Source organism: Tamandua tetradactyla, chromosome 24 (genome assembly GCF_023851605.1).
Source record: "Tamandua tetradactyla isolate mTamTet1 chromosome 24, mTamTet1.pri, whole genome shotgun sequence".
NCBI classification, from domain to species: domain Eukaryota; kingdom Metazoa; phylum Chordata; class Mammalia; order Pilosa; family Myrmecophagidae; genus Tamandua; species Tamandua tetradactyla.
Window position 1 is genome coordinate 54716341 of NC_135350.1, and position 19068 is coordinate 54735408.

General features: G+C 36.7%; 1 protein-coding gene across 1 annotated transcript in view; it reads left to right on the forward strand.

The window, feature by feature from the left end:
• Positions 1-10085, forward strand: part of BTC (betacellulin) — a 50069-nt gene extending 39984 nt beyond the window's left edge. Inside the window, exons 4-6 of the mRNA XM_077143165.1 lie at positions 1098-1244; positions 2789-2899; positions 4325-10085. Coding sequence (XP_076999280.1) covers positions 1098-1244; positions 2789-2897 — 256 coding nt within the window. The 3' untranslated portion in view covers positions 2898-2899; positions 4325-10085. The remainder of the gene's footprint in view (positions 1-1097; positions 1245-2788; positions 2900-4324) is intronic.
• The last annotated feature ends 8983 nt before the right edge of the window (positions 10086-19068 follow it).

Consider the following 19068-nt stretch of genomic DNA (forward strand, 5'->3'; position numbering starts at 1 on the left):
CTCTCTCTGTCTGAATTGCATTCTGCTTATCAAAGGCTCTAGCAACCCACATTACAGCCCAACCTGATTCAGTTAGACCACAGCTTAACTGAAGTAGCATCTTATTTATATATTATTTACAGTGAGTTCACACTGACAGAACCAGTGTTTGGGATGTGAACATGCCTTTTGTGGGGAACATTATTAAATCTCCAACACTCAGAGACTTGGGAGGACCTGCTGAGTTGCCTTGATGCATAAGACTATATTGATAGAGAATTGAGAGGATGAGGAAAGTAATGTCCTCACTGTGCTGTGTGCAGTCAGATGATTCTTGGGGAGCTTGCTGATTTCTAGTCACCCCACTTTGTGAGGGCCGTGAGAAACGGAGGCCACGTAGAGTGAATGGAATGGGGAACACGTGAAAACATGGCCTTCGAAGATCCAATAAAGGAACTAGAGAGGACAGGTCCTATTGTGTATTTGGGTAAGTAATTGGGGAGGTTATGAATAGAAGAATATTTACCTAATCTGCGATCCCCCAAACAGAACTAGAATCCAACAGGTAAAAGTTACAGGGTGAGAGAGAAAGATTACTCAGTAGAAATAGCATTTATGGAGAGGTTCTGATGTTGGGCTTGGGGCCATGAACTTTGAAAACATTTGCATGTTTGATTATATAAAACAGTACCATAATGAGAGAATGCTAGTATTGCCCTAAGATGAAATGGGAAATTCTGGGGATTTGCAAATTCCTTGTCATGGAAGTATTTAAACCCTTAGAATACTGAGGAGGGAATTTTATCATTGCCTCCCTTTCAAACTCAGAATCTCAAATTTCAAGATAAATTTTAGTAAATTGTCATTATCTCTGTTTATGTATATTAGACTTGTTATTAATAATGTTCAAGTGATGACAAATTTTCAGCAAAGCAAAGAAAGTGAAATAATTTGTGAACTCAGTAGTATACAACTTTTTTTAAGGAGTTGTATTCTTTTTTGTTTTTGTAATTACAAGTAATGAAATTAATGTTAGTTTCTTCATAAAAGAAATAATAGAGACCCTTAAATATCCTGTATTTTTTACCCTGTTGCTCTCTTCTTGTTTTATTTTATAGCTGTGATGAAGGCTATGCTGGGGCAAGATGTGAGAGAGTTGACTTATTTTACCTAAGAGGAGACAGAGGACATATTTTGGTGATTTGTTTGATAGCAGTTATGGTGATTTTTATCATTCTGGTGGTCAGTGTCTGCACATGCTGTCAGTAAGTATTTTTAAGAACCTAATACTTTCAGATGACTAAGAAGTTATATCTTGCTAATTGTTTTATTTCTTTTTCCCTTCCTTCTCTCTTTCTCTGATTTAAATAGATCCACTTTTTGAAGTTTTCCATCATTTATACTGATGTATAAAGTTATTTATAATAAAACATATATCTATGATTTTTATTATTTTACTGAACAAAATTATTATAATTTAAAGAGAATTTGTATACATCTAGTTAAACAGAAGGCAATGATTTAGTCCTGAAGTCATATTTTGTGTGTTTGTTAGTAGGCTAAATAAGACTAAGCAAAAATAAAAGCACTTTTTTTTTTTGCTTACTCTGTACAATGATTCTATAACTTTAAAATATAAAAATAATGAACAGGAAAAAAAAACAACTTTTTTTGTTTGGCCACATTAAAGTAATGCATTTAACTACAAAAGATGCTTACTATGTTTTTCCTGTCTCTCACTTTTCATTATATAACACTATTTTGGGAATCAAGAAATGTTTTGCTTTTCCTCTAAGGCATAGAGTGGCTTGATACAGTTCTAAATTGAAATCCTATTGGAAGAAACTCATCAGTTTTTTTTTCAGATCAGAACTACTATTACATATGCTAAAAAGGCATTTTTTCCTATCTTATTTTCTTGAGAAGCTAGTCTAGTCTTCTGAGCTATTACATTTAAGTCTGAGCTATTGTACATAGCAGAAAAGGTATCTCATAATTCCTTTTGTTCACAAAATTTGGGGAAGGAAGTTCCAAAGTAAGAGAAAAACACTAGCCTACCTATTTGGAGTCTATGATTTTTGTCCCAGCTGTGCCGTTAAATATCTTTGAGACCTTGGACAAATGTCTTCATATTTTAACACCTCAATTTTTTTTTGTTTGTTTTTGTAAAATAAGAGGGCTAAACAAGATCATCCATAGGATTCTTTCTAACTCTAAAGTGGAAAGACATTTTTAATTTTATCTTCTTTGGTAGGTTGGTGTTTTATGATGTCAGGTTTCAGGCAAAACATCGGTTGATCAGAGCTGAGAAATAACCTGCTTTATTACATTAAATTTGAATAATTTTAAGCAAGAAAATTGCATCACACCTAAAATATCTAAATCATTTCTCAATTAATGATTTAGAAGCTTAATTGGTACATTCAGAAGTTACCTTTACTCTTTTGGTTTTTTTAAATGTCAGTTCCCAATTCTGTACTATTTCTGGTTTACACAGTACATAATGCTTATCAGTCTACTTTGTAAAATGACTTGACCTGAAAAATTTTCTTGTGCCAACCAAACTCTATCAACCATCAAGTGCTGAATTATTTCTATGTAGATAACTATATTTGATCCACAATGTTGACTATTCTGGTTATCATTTAATCCTAAAGAAAGAGCTGGGTTAAAAGAAAGCCTAAACTACTCAGGAAAAGAAGGGCCCTATGCAGTTTGAAAAGTCTAGAAATAAGGTCATAGGCTCTCTGATTTTGTGTTCACATGAAAAAACAGGCCCAGACTAATTTCTAATTCCTTATTCTCTAAGTCCTCTTCGAAAACGTTATAAAAGAAGGAAGAAGGAAGAAGAAATGGAAACTCTGGGTAAAGATATAACTCCAATAAATGAAGCTACTCAAGAGACTAACATTGCTTAATAGTAAGTGTGATGAACTTTGTAGGTGGGAAATTATTCAAAAAATATTTACTGTATGAGAGTGTGCTTAACTGTGTCTAGTAAGTCATTGATTGAAATTTGATTGTGTTTTAAATAAATTAAAATGTTTTATTAATTTATAGTTCTTATTAAAGTGAAAATAAATGGATGATTTGCAAACAGAATCCAAAGCTACAGAAAAAACTTTATATCTTTCTCTTATGTGTTACCATAGAGATAGACACATGGGAGAGAAGGCTTCCACACACTTTCACTTTTTCTAACGTACCAGTTCAATCTACATTCTAATTTGGCAAGGTTGTTCTAGTTATATTTTTTCCTCAGTTTTGGACAGACAAAGAAGATGTATTTTAATTAAGACATCTCAAATTGAAAGGAAATAACAATAGTCATGTTTGAATAACTCACATTTATTTAGAATATACCATGTCTCAAGCACTATTCTAAGTTCTTTAAATATTGTAACAGGATCCCAGCAGGAATCACAGGTACTCTTACATGATCCAATAAAAAGATTTTGAGGATGGAACTGTGAAGGCGAGATTAAGGGAACCCGCAAGGAATGTTGAGGCAGCTTGAGACTAGCAACAAGGGGCAGCTGTTACCCTTTTTATGTTGGGAGGATCCAGGTGACATATGACCTCAGAACAGTGAATTAGTCCCACCTGGCAGGAACTATGGTTGTGGAAGAGATAATCACTGCCAGAATCTAGCAAGGATGGAAGTAGGAAGTAAGAAAGAAATACCCCATACTTTCTCTTCTCCTGTCTTCAGCTTCTCAGCTGGTGCCTTCATTAGCCAAACCCAACCAGAAAGCTGGGGGACTGGGGAGACTCGGAGATGTGATCTGTGCAGGTCAGCCTCCCTGAGCACAGAGAAAGACCCCGAAGGGGTAATCACTAGCACAATCAGGGTCTTTGGGACTGTAATGACTTCAAATCCAACTCAAATTGGTTTAAAAACTAAGGAAATACATTAGCTCACATGAACTGGCAGTTCAGAGGTAAGGGGGGCTTCACACTTGGTGGATCAAGAGACTCACGTTGAGAAAAAGACTTATTTTATCTTTCTGTTTATATTTTCAAAGAATTGGCTTCAGCCTTGGCCAGTTCCTCTTAGGTCATAGGATAGGGCAGTAGCAATCAGGGTCACATGCTTCCTTGTTCATATCCAACAACAAAGCGTAGTGACTTTCCATAGTTCTCTTAGTAATAAAAAGAATTTTGTTTCCCAGGAACCGCCAGCTGCTTATTGAAGTATAGTAAATAAGTGTTGAATTATACTGTTCTCCTAACTTAATACCAGAACACTAATTAATTGAAAATAAAAATTCTTGCTCTGGGTTTTAAAAAAACTGCATAGATTATTTATCTTAAATAGCCGGCTCTTTTTTCTTTATTCCCACAGGCTCTGAAGGCATCTCCAGGCTGGTTGCAAGCTATAAAATGTCTTGCTTATTGGAAAATGGACCCAACGTATCTCATGAAAACAGCTAGCAGAAATAGATTTTGAATAATGTATTTACTTTTTATCTGTAACTTTAGTTTGTTTTATTTTTATACTTTTTTATAATAATAAATTTATTGTTGTTTAATAATTAGGAGAAAAATACCTGGTTAAGATAGCAATAATTGTTCCATAAAGAGGGAAATTTTAATATACTCCCACTTAAGTTTCATCACCAGGATTATTAATCAAACAAAAACAAAGGCAGAAAAGAGTTTAGAACCTTGGAATTGAATTAATAATTGTTACCATTTATTGAACATTTACTCTGTGCTGTTTGAAATATATTATTTCATTTAATCCTTGCAGCATCCCTGAGAGATAAGTATATAATCCTCTTTTCATAGACGTGGGAATAGGCTCTGTGCCAGTTTGAGTCTGTGCTATACCCCAGAAAAGCCATCTCCTGTAATCCTCATTCAGTGTTGGAGGGTGAGACCTTTCACATTATTTCCATGGAGATATGTCTCCACCCATTCAAGGTGGGGTTGCTTACTGGAGCCCTTTAAGAGGAAACCATTTTGGAAAAAGCTACAGAGTCTAAGCAGCCAGAGACCTTTGTAGATGAAGAAAGAAAATGCCCCTGGGAGCTTTGTAAAACAAGAAGCCTGGAGAGAAAGCAAGCAGGCGTCGCCATGTTCACCATGTGCCTTTCCGGTTGAGAGAGAAACCCTGAACTTCATCGACCTTCTTGAACCAAGGTATCTTTCATTGGGTGCCTTAGATTTGGACATTTTCTTAACCTTACCTTAATCTGGACATTTTCATGGCCTTAGAATTGTAAACTTGCAATTTAATAAATTCCCCTTTTTAAAAGCCATTCTGTTTCTGGTACATCACATTCCGGCAGCTTGCAAACTAGAACATGCTCAAAGAAGTTAAATAATCTAATACAAATTTACAGAATTAGGAGCTGGTGGAGCTGGAGTTAGAATCAAGATTTATCTAAATCAAAGCTGGTGTGACCATCATTATTATTAATCTGAGTTAGTGTATCCCAATTCAAATAATGTAACTCAGGATTTTATGGTGAACTATATTTTGCCATGACTGTAAGATGCCGGGGCCATTTTCCTGCAGAAACACAAAATGCCAACTCCTGACCTACTCTGCTGTTACCATCTTGCTTTCTGTAGAGTTGGCTTTTTAAAAAGTTTTTAATTCTCAGCAACATGAACAAATTCTTATGTTATTAAAGTAAACAAACTTACCCCATAGCTAGGGTAATGAATGCACATGGAAAAGTAGGTGCCTGAACATTCTTTAAGCCCAAGATAAGTGTTTATGCTTAATAAAATATGAATAATAGCATTAGAAGAGACTGAGGATTCTAGGGTCATAGTAACACCATAGTAGAGTCCAAGCAGAGACTAGTTGTCACCACATCCTCATTTTTCTTTCTTTTGTATGGTGAGATCACATTTCATTATTTTTCCATTTGAGTATCCCATTATAGCAGAACCATTTGTTGAATTTTTGTTTGTTTGTTTGGGGGGAAGTGCATGGACTAGTAATTGAACCCATGTCTCCTGTATGGCAGGTGAGAATTCTACCACTGAACTACCCTTGTACCCCCCACATCCTCATTTTTGTTCTTCTAAAGTCAGTACATGTGATTGCTCTCAGGTGAATTTTTCTCTCCAAAGACCTAAGCATCTATTACTTGGGACCATCTTGTTAAATATTCCTTCCACTCCATGGATATTTAATAAAGACTTTTAAACTTGAAAAAAACAAAATCTATATAGTGAGCATTCCATCAAATATGGAAATTTCTGCATTTCTAGGTGGGTCATTTACAAAAGCTGATGGATAATGCCCCCAGATTTCGAGTGCTTTGTCTCTTAAATCTGTTGGTTAAGCAGCCTCTTCTCCATAGCCAAAGTGAAGTGGAGAATTCGGAAAAAAGCTCTAGTCGTACATCATGTTCTAACATGCTATTTTGAGTGAGGCTAGGACTGTGTTTATATATAATACAGATATAACTTGCATATCAGTAAGAGCAAAGTCAAACAACTGATAATTTTCTAAATCTAATTTTTCTCCTGACGAATCCATCCTTGAAACAGGATTCTATCTAACTGATTCATGGTGTACATGTTTTCTTTTCAGAAGTCTCCTTCTGGACTCATCAGTGTTCTTTCTCTTTCCCATTCTTCTTTGTTACTAAAAGTGTTTGAAACAAAGATATTGAAGCATTTAAAAGCACAAAACAATACTGTAAATATTTCTTCTTTCTTGGACCCAGGTTGCCTGATGAATGGAAACTCTCAGACAAATTCAGGCTTTGGAATTTTGTTTTGATTCTAAAACGTTCATGGAGTCTCTGAAATATGGTAGGACTGACACTAGGAAAGAACTTCAAAGAATTTTGTATCCTTTCAAAATGCATTTTAAATTTTTAGCATATACTTAAGAACCTTGTTTATGTAAGCTGTCACTATCATCATGTAAAAACTAAATTTATTTTTAAAGCAAAGCAAACATTTTTTAACGGGGTTTCCTTTTAGCACCATGAATTACTAATAGAAATAAATTTGAGCATTATTGTTCTTAAAACTTTTATTTATTGTAAAGATTATCAATTAATGCATTTGAAATGGTCACATTCTGATCATGTGTTTTCTTTAAAAAATAAATAATTTGAATAGGTGGACACCTAAAAGATTATCTGGCCAACACTCTGAACATTTTTTTGAATCCCAACTCCATGTGCATTTTCTTGGTCTAAGTTGAGTATCTAATAAAACTGGGCCAACGGGTCATTCACAGGGGATTAGAGAATTAGAACTGAGCATCTGTCTTTCTTTGGATTCTGTGCTATAAAAATGTTCATTTGGAAGCTACTGGCAATCATGGTTTGTCCCATGGGGGGCAGAAATTCAAAGGAAGTTGGTCAGCTCAGAGAAAGAGAAGCCTGGAGCAGACACTCAGAAAAAATAGAGATGAGACATAAGTTTTCCAACAGAGTCTGAATCCCAGTTGATTGTATCCTCCAAGCTTAGCCTCATTCCTGTCTTCGGGCTCAATGAGACATGTTGGTCTCTTTATTATAAATTCTTTATTTGGCTCAAGTAGTTTTCTTTGGGTTTAACCTACAACCAAGATCTGAACAGCTCAGGTGCATTATGAGATGTGGATATTAGTTTCTTAAGGTGGAAATGATTTCTTTCCTCTGTGAAACAGAATATCAAACTATTGTTTTCAAATAGTGCCTTCAATTGTATTAGAAAACATTTCTAGCAATAGCATATAGCCATATAGCCATTCAGGACTATGGTTGGAGGGAAGCACGGAGAGGGAGCAGACTGTTCAACAGGCATCAATTGGGCATCTACTGTATTTTGGGCACTGTGCCATCCACTCTGACAAATGCTAAGGATTTAAAGAGGAATAAGACATGGCCCCTTAAGAAGCTTAGGGTTTAGTGGGTGAAACAGCTACTCACTCATAATTTCAAAGAATGTGGTACTCTGAGATGCAAGGTATTATGGAATACAAGAGTATGGTGACTTAACCAAACTTAGAAAGAATTGAGGAAGGGTCCTGAAGTAAATTACATCTGAACTAATAACTGGCCCTGAAAGAAATAAAAGTCTGCCCCCAATCCTAGATAAGTCCAGATATTTTTTGGGTCCTTAACAAATTCTACAGAGTCTCTCTAAAATCTCCAGCAATGTAGGAAACAGCAGATGTTACTACAAGCGAGCAAGCAAAGGGATCAAGGACTTCATCGTGCCTTGATCCAGACTGCCCCTGGGGCCCACTTTTATATTAGTGACAAGACAGGAGAACAGTATGTGAGAATATGGGGTAAAAGGTGAAATATTGCTTATTCCAGTGACTTTATGTGTTTAAGTGATGGGCTGAGATTGAGCAGAGCTTTTGATATCTTTCCTCAGTGGTTTATTCGGACACATTTTTCTATTTCATTATCCTTGGTGTAGGTATGTTACATAAAGAGTGGAGCAAATGTTCTAGGTCAAATAACTTTCTATTTGGATAGGCCTTGGTTTGTGCAAAATTTTATAAAGGGATCCAAGGATATATTTCAATGTCCATGGCTCTAAGACCAAATTATTACCTTAATGAGGCTTCCATTTTAGTATATTAACTCTTTGTTATGCAAGCCTAGCCATACAGGAAACATTGCTATAATTCATTTATTCATTCATTCCAAAATATTTGAGCATCTACTTTGTGTCAAGTAGTTTTAGGCATTGGAATACACAAATGAACACGATGGTTAAAAAAAAATCTTTGACTTCATGGAGCTTATATTATAGTGGATATAATTTTTTATAACATAGAATTTGTAACAAGGCTTATCCAAGTAGTTATATTATCCAAAAGACAATACTGTTAAATTTTTAATCTATAACAGTGTCTTGGAGCACAAAAATGAGCACTTGCAAAAGAACTAAATATATGGAAGCTTAAGCAGATTTCCTTTGAACTCAAAATAATTTACATCATTTGATAATGAATATAAAGAGCAAAAAAAAGGTGTAACTATGTTTATATGGTGTAAAAATCTTTGTTCATACACTTTTTCACTATAGTTGACCAATATTGGTAAGGCAATTAAGCACCTGCTATTCTTCAAAGACACGTTTTTGCTTCAAAGCATTTTTCTACAGAGAAACCTGTTCCCATGTGATTGTTGGCAGCTGAGATTAATGCTCAAACATAACGTGCAAGTAATCAACTCTTGCCTGTTTTTAATGTTATTGGATCCTAGGAATGTATATTTATAGTAACATCTAGTACTTCTGTAAACTCTTTAGAACCCATCAGCAACTGGGATTTGAAGTAGTCTGAAATTCAGTATTAGAAAACAATGTAAATTATTTAACTCCAAAAATGATATCAGAGTGTATTTAAGAGGTAAATTATTGGGAATATTTCTGCTATTAGAAATTTCAAAATGTGGATATCTATGTATGTTTCATCAATAATCATTATAAAGATTATTTAAAAAGTTAATGAAACATGTTTTTCTAAGACTTCTCAACGTGTTTTTTTAAAAAAAATTATTCAAGTTTAAATTACACACAAAACACAAACGTGTAACAGAGATCCTTCATGAAGCTGGTTTTCTCTATTTTTTTTCAGTTTATTTAAAATAAAATAAAATTCCCCACCTACAGAGAATTCCTTAATGTTGCTTGTTGTGGCAAATCTAGTTATTCTTAAAAGATGCATGCAGAATAATAAAATAATTTGAAACTCTGCGATTCAAGTAGATGACAGTTTGCTGGGTTTTATTAAGAAGCATGAGAGTCTTGTATCTGACTTACTCTCTAAAACCATTTTTGAAATACTGCAATGTGTAAGCTAATTTAAATAAATTTGTTTCTAGCACATTCTGTTTTAATGCCCTGGGAGCATTTTGTTTACTCAATGAACTAGAGTTAGCAATTCTAAAAATCACTTACACAGAGTTTTTTTTTCTTTCTACTTGTTTGTTTGCCCATTTTTATTCTTAGGTACTGTACTATCACTCTTCTACCCCCTCAATTCAACCAGACTTCAACTTATCTGCACTCTTAACCAAACCAGAATCTCAATCACTCTATACACAGTGTGGGAATAGGGAAAAACTTGCTTCTGAAGTATTATAATGCAAAGGCTATGAGCACTGGCTCTTTATGCAGACAGACTGGGCCACATTTCCAGGTCTGACTCTTACTGTGAGATCCTGGGCTAGTCATTTAACTTTACTAACTTACTCATCAGTAAAGTTGAAATAAATAATAAATAACATGGGCTAAGAGGATTAAGTGAAATAATGCCAATAAAATGCTTAGCCCAGCACCTGGGTCATTTTAAGCTCTGTATATGGTAAAAAGGTTCAATAAAAGTTAGTTATTAGCAGTAAGATCTATAATAATAGTGATGATGATATTCTCTAATCACTTTAATGGAACACAAGAGATTCTTTTCTGAAAACAAGCCACTGTACTGACACAGAAAAGGTCTTTGTATTTTTTAAGGATCCATGATCCCTATGGAAAGGAATGTCTTCTCTGCAACGGTCGGACAAACCATGTTTAGATGAAGAATTCCATGTCAGTGACCAGTTCTGTGATATTGCCTTATTCTTCTCTCTGCATTCTTTCTCTCTCCTTACCCCACTCTCTCCTTGAAAGCACACAATGACAAAGATTAAGGAAGAATTATTATAAAGACATTGAAAATAATTAAATACCCAATGATTTTTAAATTTTACTTGGGGAGACAAATTAGATATTTTTGAAGGTGGAATTGGATTCTCTACTATTTGTATATTCGAAATCATTTGCGTTTTTAAACATAGCAAACTTTTCATATTTGTTATTCATAAGGGGCCTGCTTAGTAAGAACTATGATATCCATTTACTAGATGATAAATCTAATAATCAGGTTGTGTTAGTTCCCTGCCCAAGTTCATGCTACTAGTAAATAATTGTCATCTGCCTTTTAACTTTCGCATCTCCAACTTTGGAATAAAAGTACATTGATGTTGCCTGCTTTTCAGAGGGAAAGAAAGAAACCAGAAACAAATTGTTCTAATTCTGACAATTGGCTGAATAAGTGATTATTAAGAATGTGGTTCAAAAATCTTTGAAACATAAAAAGTGAAAACTGGACAGAAATAAAATCTGATGATCTATGGCAACCTACCGATTTTTTTTTTTAATTCAACCTTTCAGCCAGTTTTTATAGGCTTAACTATCTTTGCTTAAGCCTGTTAAAATATCTGAAAATATGAGAAAAAGATGTTTAGTAAATGCAAGTAGATTGTGAAATACAACAGATTCCCTAACTCAGGGTATACAGACCATGCTTTTATAGGAGCAGAATAAGCTGGTGGGACCAAAATAATATTTGAACAGCAGTAGTCATGAAGAAGTAAACAACCTGTAAATGATTCGGCTATTTCTGAAGCTTTTACAAGTACCTAAGTTTTATACAACTAGACGTAATTTTAAAAATATTTACACTGATAACCAAAATTAAGTGCACATTGTTTGAGTCTGTGGATACAATGGAACATCAATAATTCAGACCCCACCAATTCGAATTTATCACTCAGCCAAGGGATAGGCAGTTGTTTATCTTCATGATAATTAAGAAATAGTATTTTTTACAAATTGCAGTGGAGATGTCCATGTTATAAACTTTCCAAATACATTGAAAATTACACTTCAGCAAGAGCATCTTTTTATTGCATTGTAATAGCATCCTTCATGTGACATCATCATCTCCCTAAATTACCTTCAGATTCTAAGTCAATTAATTATTACTGAAAGCTTGCAATGGGCACAAAGAGAGTGTTTTTCTTTCCAAGTAGAAGAAAAGATGATACACAAATAGCTATAATAAAAGCCAAATAAATTAATTCATCCAAATGAATATTTAGTTTCTATTACATGCAAACACAGTACAATGTGTTAAGGAGAAAAAGAGGAACTAAATTTAGTCCCTGCTCCCCCAGAATTTTATTCTCTAATTGAGAAGATGAGAGCTTCATATATACAAACAATATATTGTATAGACTAGGGACTGAAGAGAACAAGAAACACTTTCCTGAAGAGGTGGCATTTATCTTGGCCTGGGAGTATGGGTGGGATGTGAAAGGATGTATAGGTGAAAAAGCATTCAGGTGGGCGGGCTAATGTGGATAAAAGCACAGAACAGCCCCTAATTGGTTAGGGAGTGAGAAATGCCCTGGTTTAGACAAGGTGCCTAAGGCCGTGCCAGAAGTGCCCCAGGGAGTTTCATAGGAATAATGATGAATACACAAGTGCACCTTTTGTCAACCAAATGGAATATCTGCTTTCACATGAGGTGTACTCTGTCTATTGGATTGAAATGTTCTTGAGGATATCTAAGTCACAGGGTGAATATATGGCACTAATTTCATGCCATATGGAGTAGATCATCAATCATGGCATTATGTAAAATGAAACCCAAGAGCACAATAAGTTTTCAATAGTGTCCTGCCAATCCATATTGGAGCCTAAGGCAAAAGGAAAAATGTGTACCCTTATATGCTCTTATCAAAATATCCTCCTATAGCCTACCTAGAGAAAGGTATTAAAAGCCCTGTAATAAAAAAAAGTGATTGTATATAAATATGACTGTACCTGAAGTCCCACACTGCTCAGCTTGTTCACACCTTGTTGCCAACCCTCATGACAGTGTCCCGCTGGTGACCTGATGGCAGGCGGGTCCCGGAACTGCAGGCTGATTGAAATAGCCTGTTCCCATCGCGCAATGATGTATGGTCAGAAAGCAAACAAACAAGTGACCACTGCCTGCCTTTATTTACAACTTTTATATATGTTGTTCATCACAGATCTTTGTAATTAAGTTTTGTTTTTAAAAGAATATTACGTTACTTAATATTTATTTATTTTGATTTCTGAGATTTTTGACATCCCCTTGAATTTTTGGCCAGAGGCGAGTGCCTCGCTTTCCTTACACTAATCCTGGTCCTAGTTATTGATAAAAGGCAGAGGAAGAGACAAAATTAGCAGGCTCTATATGTAATTTCCCTCAAACAACCAAATGGCAAACAGAAAATCTCCTCTAGAACCTAATGAATTTTACATTTTCATAGATCCCACCAAAGTCCTTTGGATTGAGTTTAAAAGTGAACTCCATATTTTGATAGCGATATGATTTAGGGCAAACCACACATTTTTACCCAGCCTCAGTTTCTTAATCTGTAACCCTAATATACTATTATCCACCTTATGTAATAAGGATAAATGAAACAGCACTGTTTGTGAAAGCCCCGGCAAGAGCTAGCCTCACAGGTGCATGAGCTGTTACGTTGCACAAGGTCCTCTGCTTAGAAAGGCCTTAGCTTGGTTAATTCCTCTATTGTTGTTCTCTTGAAATTCCTAATAATTTTTTAACAAAGCTCTTGGCAATTTCATGTGTGCATGGGGACGCACAATTTATGTAGCAGGCCATGGCCCTGACAGAGTGTTTATAATACGGAAGGCATTCAGTACATAGTGGTGGAGTTGGCTGCCTCATCGTTGATTTGTGAGCACATATTTGCCCTGTGCTCAGTACATGGGTTACGGAGAGTCAGGCATTCATTATGATCCCTGACTTCAGTTTAGGGGAACCAGAATAGAGTGAAAGGGACAATAGAAAGTAGCTGGGGGTAACCAACTGACTGTGACTACAGTGCAATGATATTTCAGAGAAGACAGTGTTCCATCCTCTTCTTTCATGAATTATCCACCAAACCTGAGACGCCAACCTAATCCAGAAGGAAGGTTTCCAGAAGTTCAGAATGATATCACCATCTGTGCCTGTTTGAAACAGTTATGTACCCCAGAAAAACTATGTTCTTTAATCCTGATAGGAAATTGTATGAGTTTGGGGGTAGACTTTTGATTAGGTGGTTTCCATGGAGATGTGTCTCCAACCATTCAAGGTGAATCGCTTACTGGAGTTCTTTAAGAGGGAACCACTTTGGAAAAACCTTCAGAGTTGACACAAACAGACGTTTGAAGATATACAATGGAAGCACCTCCAGGAAAACCATTTGAAATGAGAAGCCAGAAGAGAAACCTAGCAGACATCACCATGTGTCGTCTTAGCTGACAGAGAAACCCCAAACGTCATTGCCCTTTCTTGGATCGAGGTATCTTTGTTTGGATGCCTTAGTTTGGACATTTTTATGGCCTTAGAATGGTAAGCTTGTAACTCAATAAATCTTTACAAAAGTCAGTCCATTTCTGGTATATTGCATTCCAGTTACGTTAACAAACTAATACACCATCCATCAGTGCTTCAGCTCCATTAAGAGTGGGATCTTCCCTGCCCTGGCCAGAGTGGCCTGCTGTAAGGCAGGTAGCACCCCCAGCACCTCCACTTCTTTTGCGTTCAAGAGTCTGGGGCTCCTTCCCTAAGCTATTAAGGAAGTCCTGAGCCCATCCTTGTAGGCATCCATTTGCCAATACCTTCTGGGGCCTGAGTGCTTCAGATGGGTCATATTTCACCAGGTTCTAGTCGCCTCTATTCTGACCTTTTTCCCAGTTCCTGGCAATCAAGTGATAGGGTTGCTTTCACTTTTTCAGCACCCCAAACACACTCACAAAAGGCCCATATCTCTCCTTTTATTAGGCAGTAAAATTGAGTGGACTTGAGACACAATGTCTTGTTTATAGTTTCACCAGTTACTCCCTCATTCTTCTGGCAACTTTTCCATTTCAGTTGTGAAGCAGAAGATGATAAAGTTTCTGCCAAAAAGCTCCAAGCTTTTGGATCACAAAAGCCTGGGTACTCTCTTGGGCAGGAGAAACATATTTATACAATCTCTTGTAGCAAACATGCCCAATATCAGTTTTGTTATGTGAGAAGAAAGCATTTCTGCCTTCCACCCCTAACCCTTTGAATTATATCACAAAGCATCATACCTTTAATAAAGAGTGCATTAGGAAGAGAAGGGGGATGGTCACCCCACTGCAGAACTTGGAGCCTAAGGAAAAAGGAAAAATGTGTACCCTTATATGCTCTGTATTAGTTAGGGTTCTCTAGAGAAACAGAACCAACAGGGAACACTTGCAAATATAAAATTTATGAAAGTGTCTCACGTGACCGTAGGAACGCAGAGTCCAAAATCCACAGGGCAGGCTGCGAAGCCAATGACTCCAATGGATGGCCTGGATGAACTCCACAGGAGAGGCTCACCAGCCAAAGCAGGAATGCAACCTGTCTCCTCTGAGTCCTCCTTAAAAGGCTTCCCATGATTGCATTTAGCATCACTAATTGCAGAAGACACTCCCCTTTGGCTGATTACAAATGGAATCAGCTGTGGATGTAGCTAACGTGATCATGACCTAATCCTATGAAATGTCCTCATTGCAACAGACAGGCCAGCGCTTGCCCAATCAGATGAACAGGTACCACAACTTGGCCAAGTTGACACCTGTTCCTAACCATGACATGCTCTTATCAAAATATCCTCCTATATTTTGAACCAACTAGAGAAAGGTATTAAAAGCCCTGTAATAAAAAAAAAATTTATATATCAATATGACTGTACCTGAAGTCCCACACTGCTCAGCCTGTTCACACCTCGTTGCCAACCCTCATGACAGTGTCCCACTGGTGACCTGATGGCAGGTGGGTCCCGGAACTGCAGGCTAATTGAAATAGCCTGTTCCCATTGAGCAATGATGTATGGTTAGAAAGCAAACAAACAAGCGACCACTACCTGCCTTTATTTACAACTTTTATATATATTGTTCATCATGGATTTTTGTAATTAAGTTTTGTTTTTAAAAGAATATTACATTACTTAATATTTATTTATTTTGATTTCTGAGATTTTTGACATCCCCTTGAATTTTTGGCCAGGGGCAAGTGCCCCTGGGAGGGAAGAGAACCTGGATCGTGGTTTTGGATAGGAGACCAATGGAATGCATGGGACATGAGTAGGTGCAGAGACTAGAGTGAAGAACTTCATTTGAAGAGAACAGCCACTAGAAATAAGATTGTGTAAGTTTGTAATTTTGGGCATGTTTGGGGAATGCTCTATGGATTGCCAGACAAAAACCAGACATGCAGTTAAATTTGAGTTTCAGATAAACAACAGGCTTTTTTGGGTATAAGTATATCCCAGATATTGTTATCTAACATTATTTTACTGGGTAGCTCATATTTTTGTTTGCTATATATGATAGCCCTGGTATAGAATCAGTAGAGCATGGGGTGTGATGGGCAATATTCTTAAAGATGAAGTTATCAGTTAGGGCAGGCAAGACGATAGCACACCTAGTGTGTCATGCTAAAATTTCTTGGACTTTACTTAATGGGAAAGGTTTTTGGACAGGCCAGTGACATGAAATGATATATTATTTAGGAAGATAATTCTGCAGGCTATGTGAAGAGTGAAGAAGAAAGCTGAAAGATGATAGGCAGAAGAAATAATAGGAGCCGAAATTGGGCAGTAGAAATGTAAAGACTGTGATATACTCAAGATATTTTGGTGATATGAGTGTGATTTGTTGAATCTGGGGATGTGAGAGAGGGAAAAGATAAAGACAGATAGCTCTAAACTGGTGATCAGGCAGTTCTTGGTGTGATTAATTGAGATAAGGAATTCAGGAGGAAAAGAAGGCTGGGGGTAGGGATTTGGGTGATATAGTAAAGATAAGACTGGTTTCAGAAGAACGTCTTGTAGAAGGATCCAGTAAGCAATTGGGAATACAAACTTGGAGTTCAAGAAATTGTCCAGGTCAAGAAACAGACCAGTCTTGAAAGTGAGAAAGACAATGATATAGCAGCTTCTAGAAGAGTAATCTAAGAGCATTGAGGATGGATGAAAGGATAGATATTGAGTTCATGAATGGAAGCTTGGAGAATTTGCAGTATCCTAACGTGCAGGAATAATGTGAAGATGGAGAGACAAAAGGCAAACCAAGATTCATTTCAAAAGAAAAAATATAGCAGCCTTCGTCATTAGCTATAGCAGGCAATACAGGAGAAAGAGAGGGGTCAGGGAGACTAAGACATGGTGAAGGCTTGTTCCCGACATCATGGAGCAAAGTGAGACAGAAGCTGATTGGAGGGATGGAAGATATGCTCCACTTTGTATCTGAGTTTCAGGTTACCCATAGAACATCTAAATTAAGATACCTTGCTAGTGGATGCAACTTATAAATTAATTTATAAAAGGATTGAAAATACAGATTTATACAGTGTAACCACGACAAGAGAGTGGTATTTATGAGGTTATGAATACAAAGCAGGGGGCTTCACCCTCAGAGGTGCTGTGAACTCCTTGAAAAGAAATGCACATTTGTATGTGTTTGTGTACATGCTGGGGTAAAAAATGCAACTCACACTCCAAATTTATTGTGCAGAAAAAGATTCAATAAATTAACTTAGTTTGTTACTAATTGGTTTTTTTTTCCTCTCCTGAGTGCTCATCTGCTAGTAAGTAGAAAACCAGCTAATTAAATGTCCAATCTGCTTTAAATCTAGCACAATCAAGTAATGTAAAGTCTTTTCGGGAAGTTTCCTAGCTCCTCAGAAATTCAGAGCTCAGGTTCTCAGAGAATTTCCATCTCTTGTTTATCTCATTAAGTTGGCAGGCATGGAATGGGGGATGGAAGGGGTTTGGCCTCCTACAGGGGGCCTTGGGTTGTCCTGGGAGGCATCCACTGACATCCAGGAGTATATGCCTTCAGACCACCTGACAGCTGGCCTGGAAGCTGCACACTGAGGCAGAGGACGTCATGGTCTTATTGCTTGGTCCAGGTATGATCCCAGAGATCCGTGAGCATTTCACCCTTGCTTTGGTTTCTCTTTATGACTTATTGGCTTCCATCCCCTCATCCTTTGTCTGGCCTCTAGCCTAACAGTTAATCACGTCTTCCAAGGTGGTATCTCACCTTGCCATGGAGGCCCATGACACGAACTACAATAGTGTGTAGTTCTCAACTCAGCATCCATATCAGAGAGGAAATAGTATGTGCATGAAATCTAAGTCTCTTGGCTGGCAGTTATAATCAAGGGAATACAGGCCAGGTTTGTGTACTCAGTGTGGCAGAAAGAGAAAATTATAATTTAAAATTAATACCATTCCCTATTACATGCTTATGGGCATTTTCCTGGGTTGAGAGTTTTTGGGTTTATCAGCCCTTTAAAAGTGATCTGTTATGCTTTATTTCTCCATAAAAACAAAGGCAGAAAAATTGGGGTAAAGTAATAAAGGAACAACCAATCAAAAAGAAAGAGGAGCCAGCCATGGAAGCAGTAAGAGATGCCAAAAAGGCGAATAGAACAAAGCACAATGTCAGGGAGGCCAAGGCAAAAAAGCAGGAGAGTGTAAACTATAGTGGCATATGCCACAAGGAGGAAAACTACGAAAAAAATTAGATAGATACTGGGGAATGTTGCAGCTTTCCATCCATTTGCAGTTTTCATTCAGAATAAAGTTTGCAAAGGTCAGTTCCTAACAGATGATTTGAGGTATACACAAGACTATATACTTTTAATTAAATGGAAAAACAAGAAGGAGGAAGACCATGCATTAGTGGTAATGGTAGTTATAGTGAGATGGGATAATGAAAGTCAAGTTTTGGATGAACTAAGATAAATGTAAATGCTTGAATGAAAAGGCTATATGGGGACATCTGAGTCAGTAGACTCAGAATATATATTTAGAGCAGTATTATCATTATAGAAATCTGTTCTAACTGGTTGAAATGGCACCTCTCTGCATAATTACATTATGTCACATAATATAATATGTGATGGTCTTCATGCAGTGTAGAAAAGAAGAAACTGGGTAGCAAAACTTGAACACTGTTTATCCAGCATTGTCCAACTTCAGGCTTCTGGTCTCTACAGGAGTATTCTACCTGGGCATGCTGAATTATTTGCTATAATCTTACCATTATCACTTCCTTTTCTACCTTCTTTGCACTTCATGGCAGCAACCTAGAACCCTGTTTTCCAGAATACTTCACCCCTTTTAGTACAGGTTAGAATCTTCCACTATGCACATTTGGTATGTGGGAGAAAAGAGAAGTCTTTCTTCTCCAAACACTGTTGTAGATGATGATGAAGGGACAGATGGAAGTCATGAATTTGCAGTGGTTTCCAGGTGAGTTCCTGAGGATCAT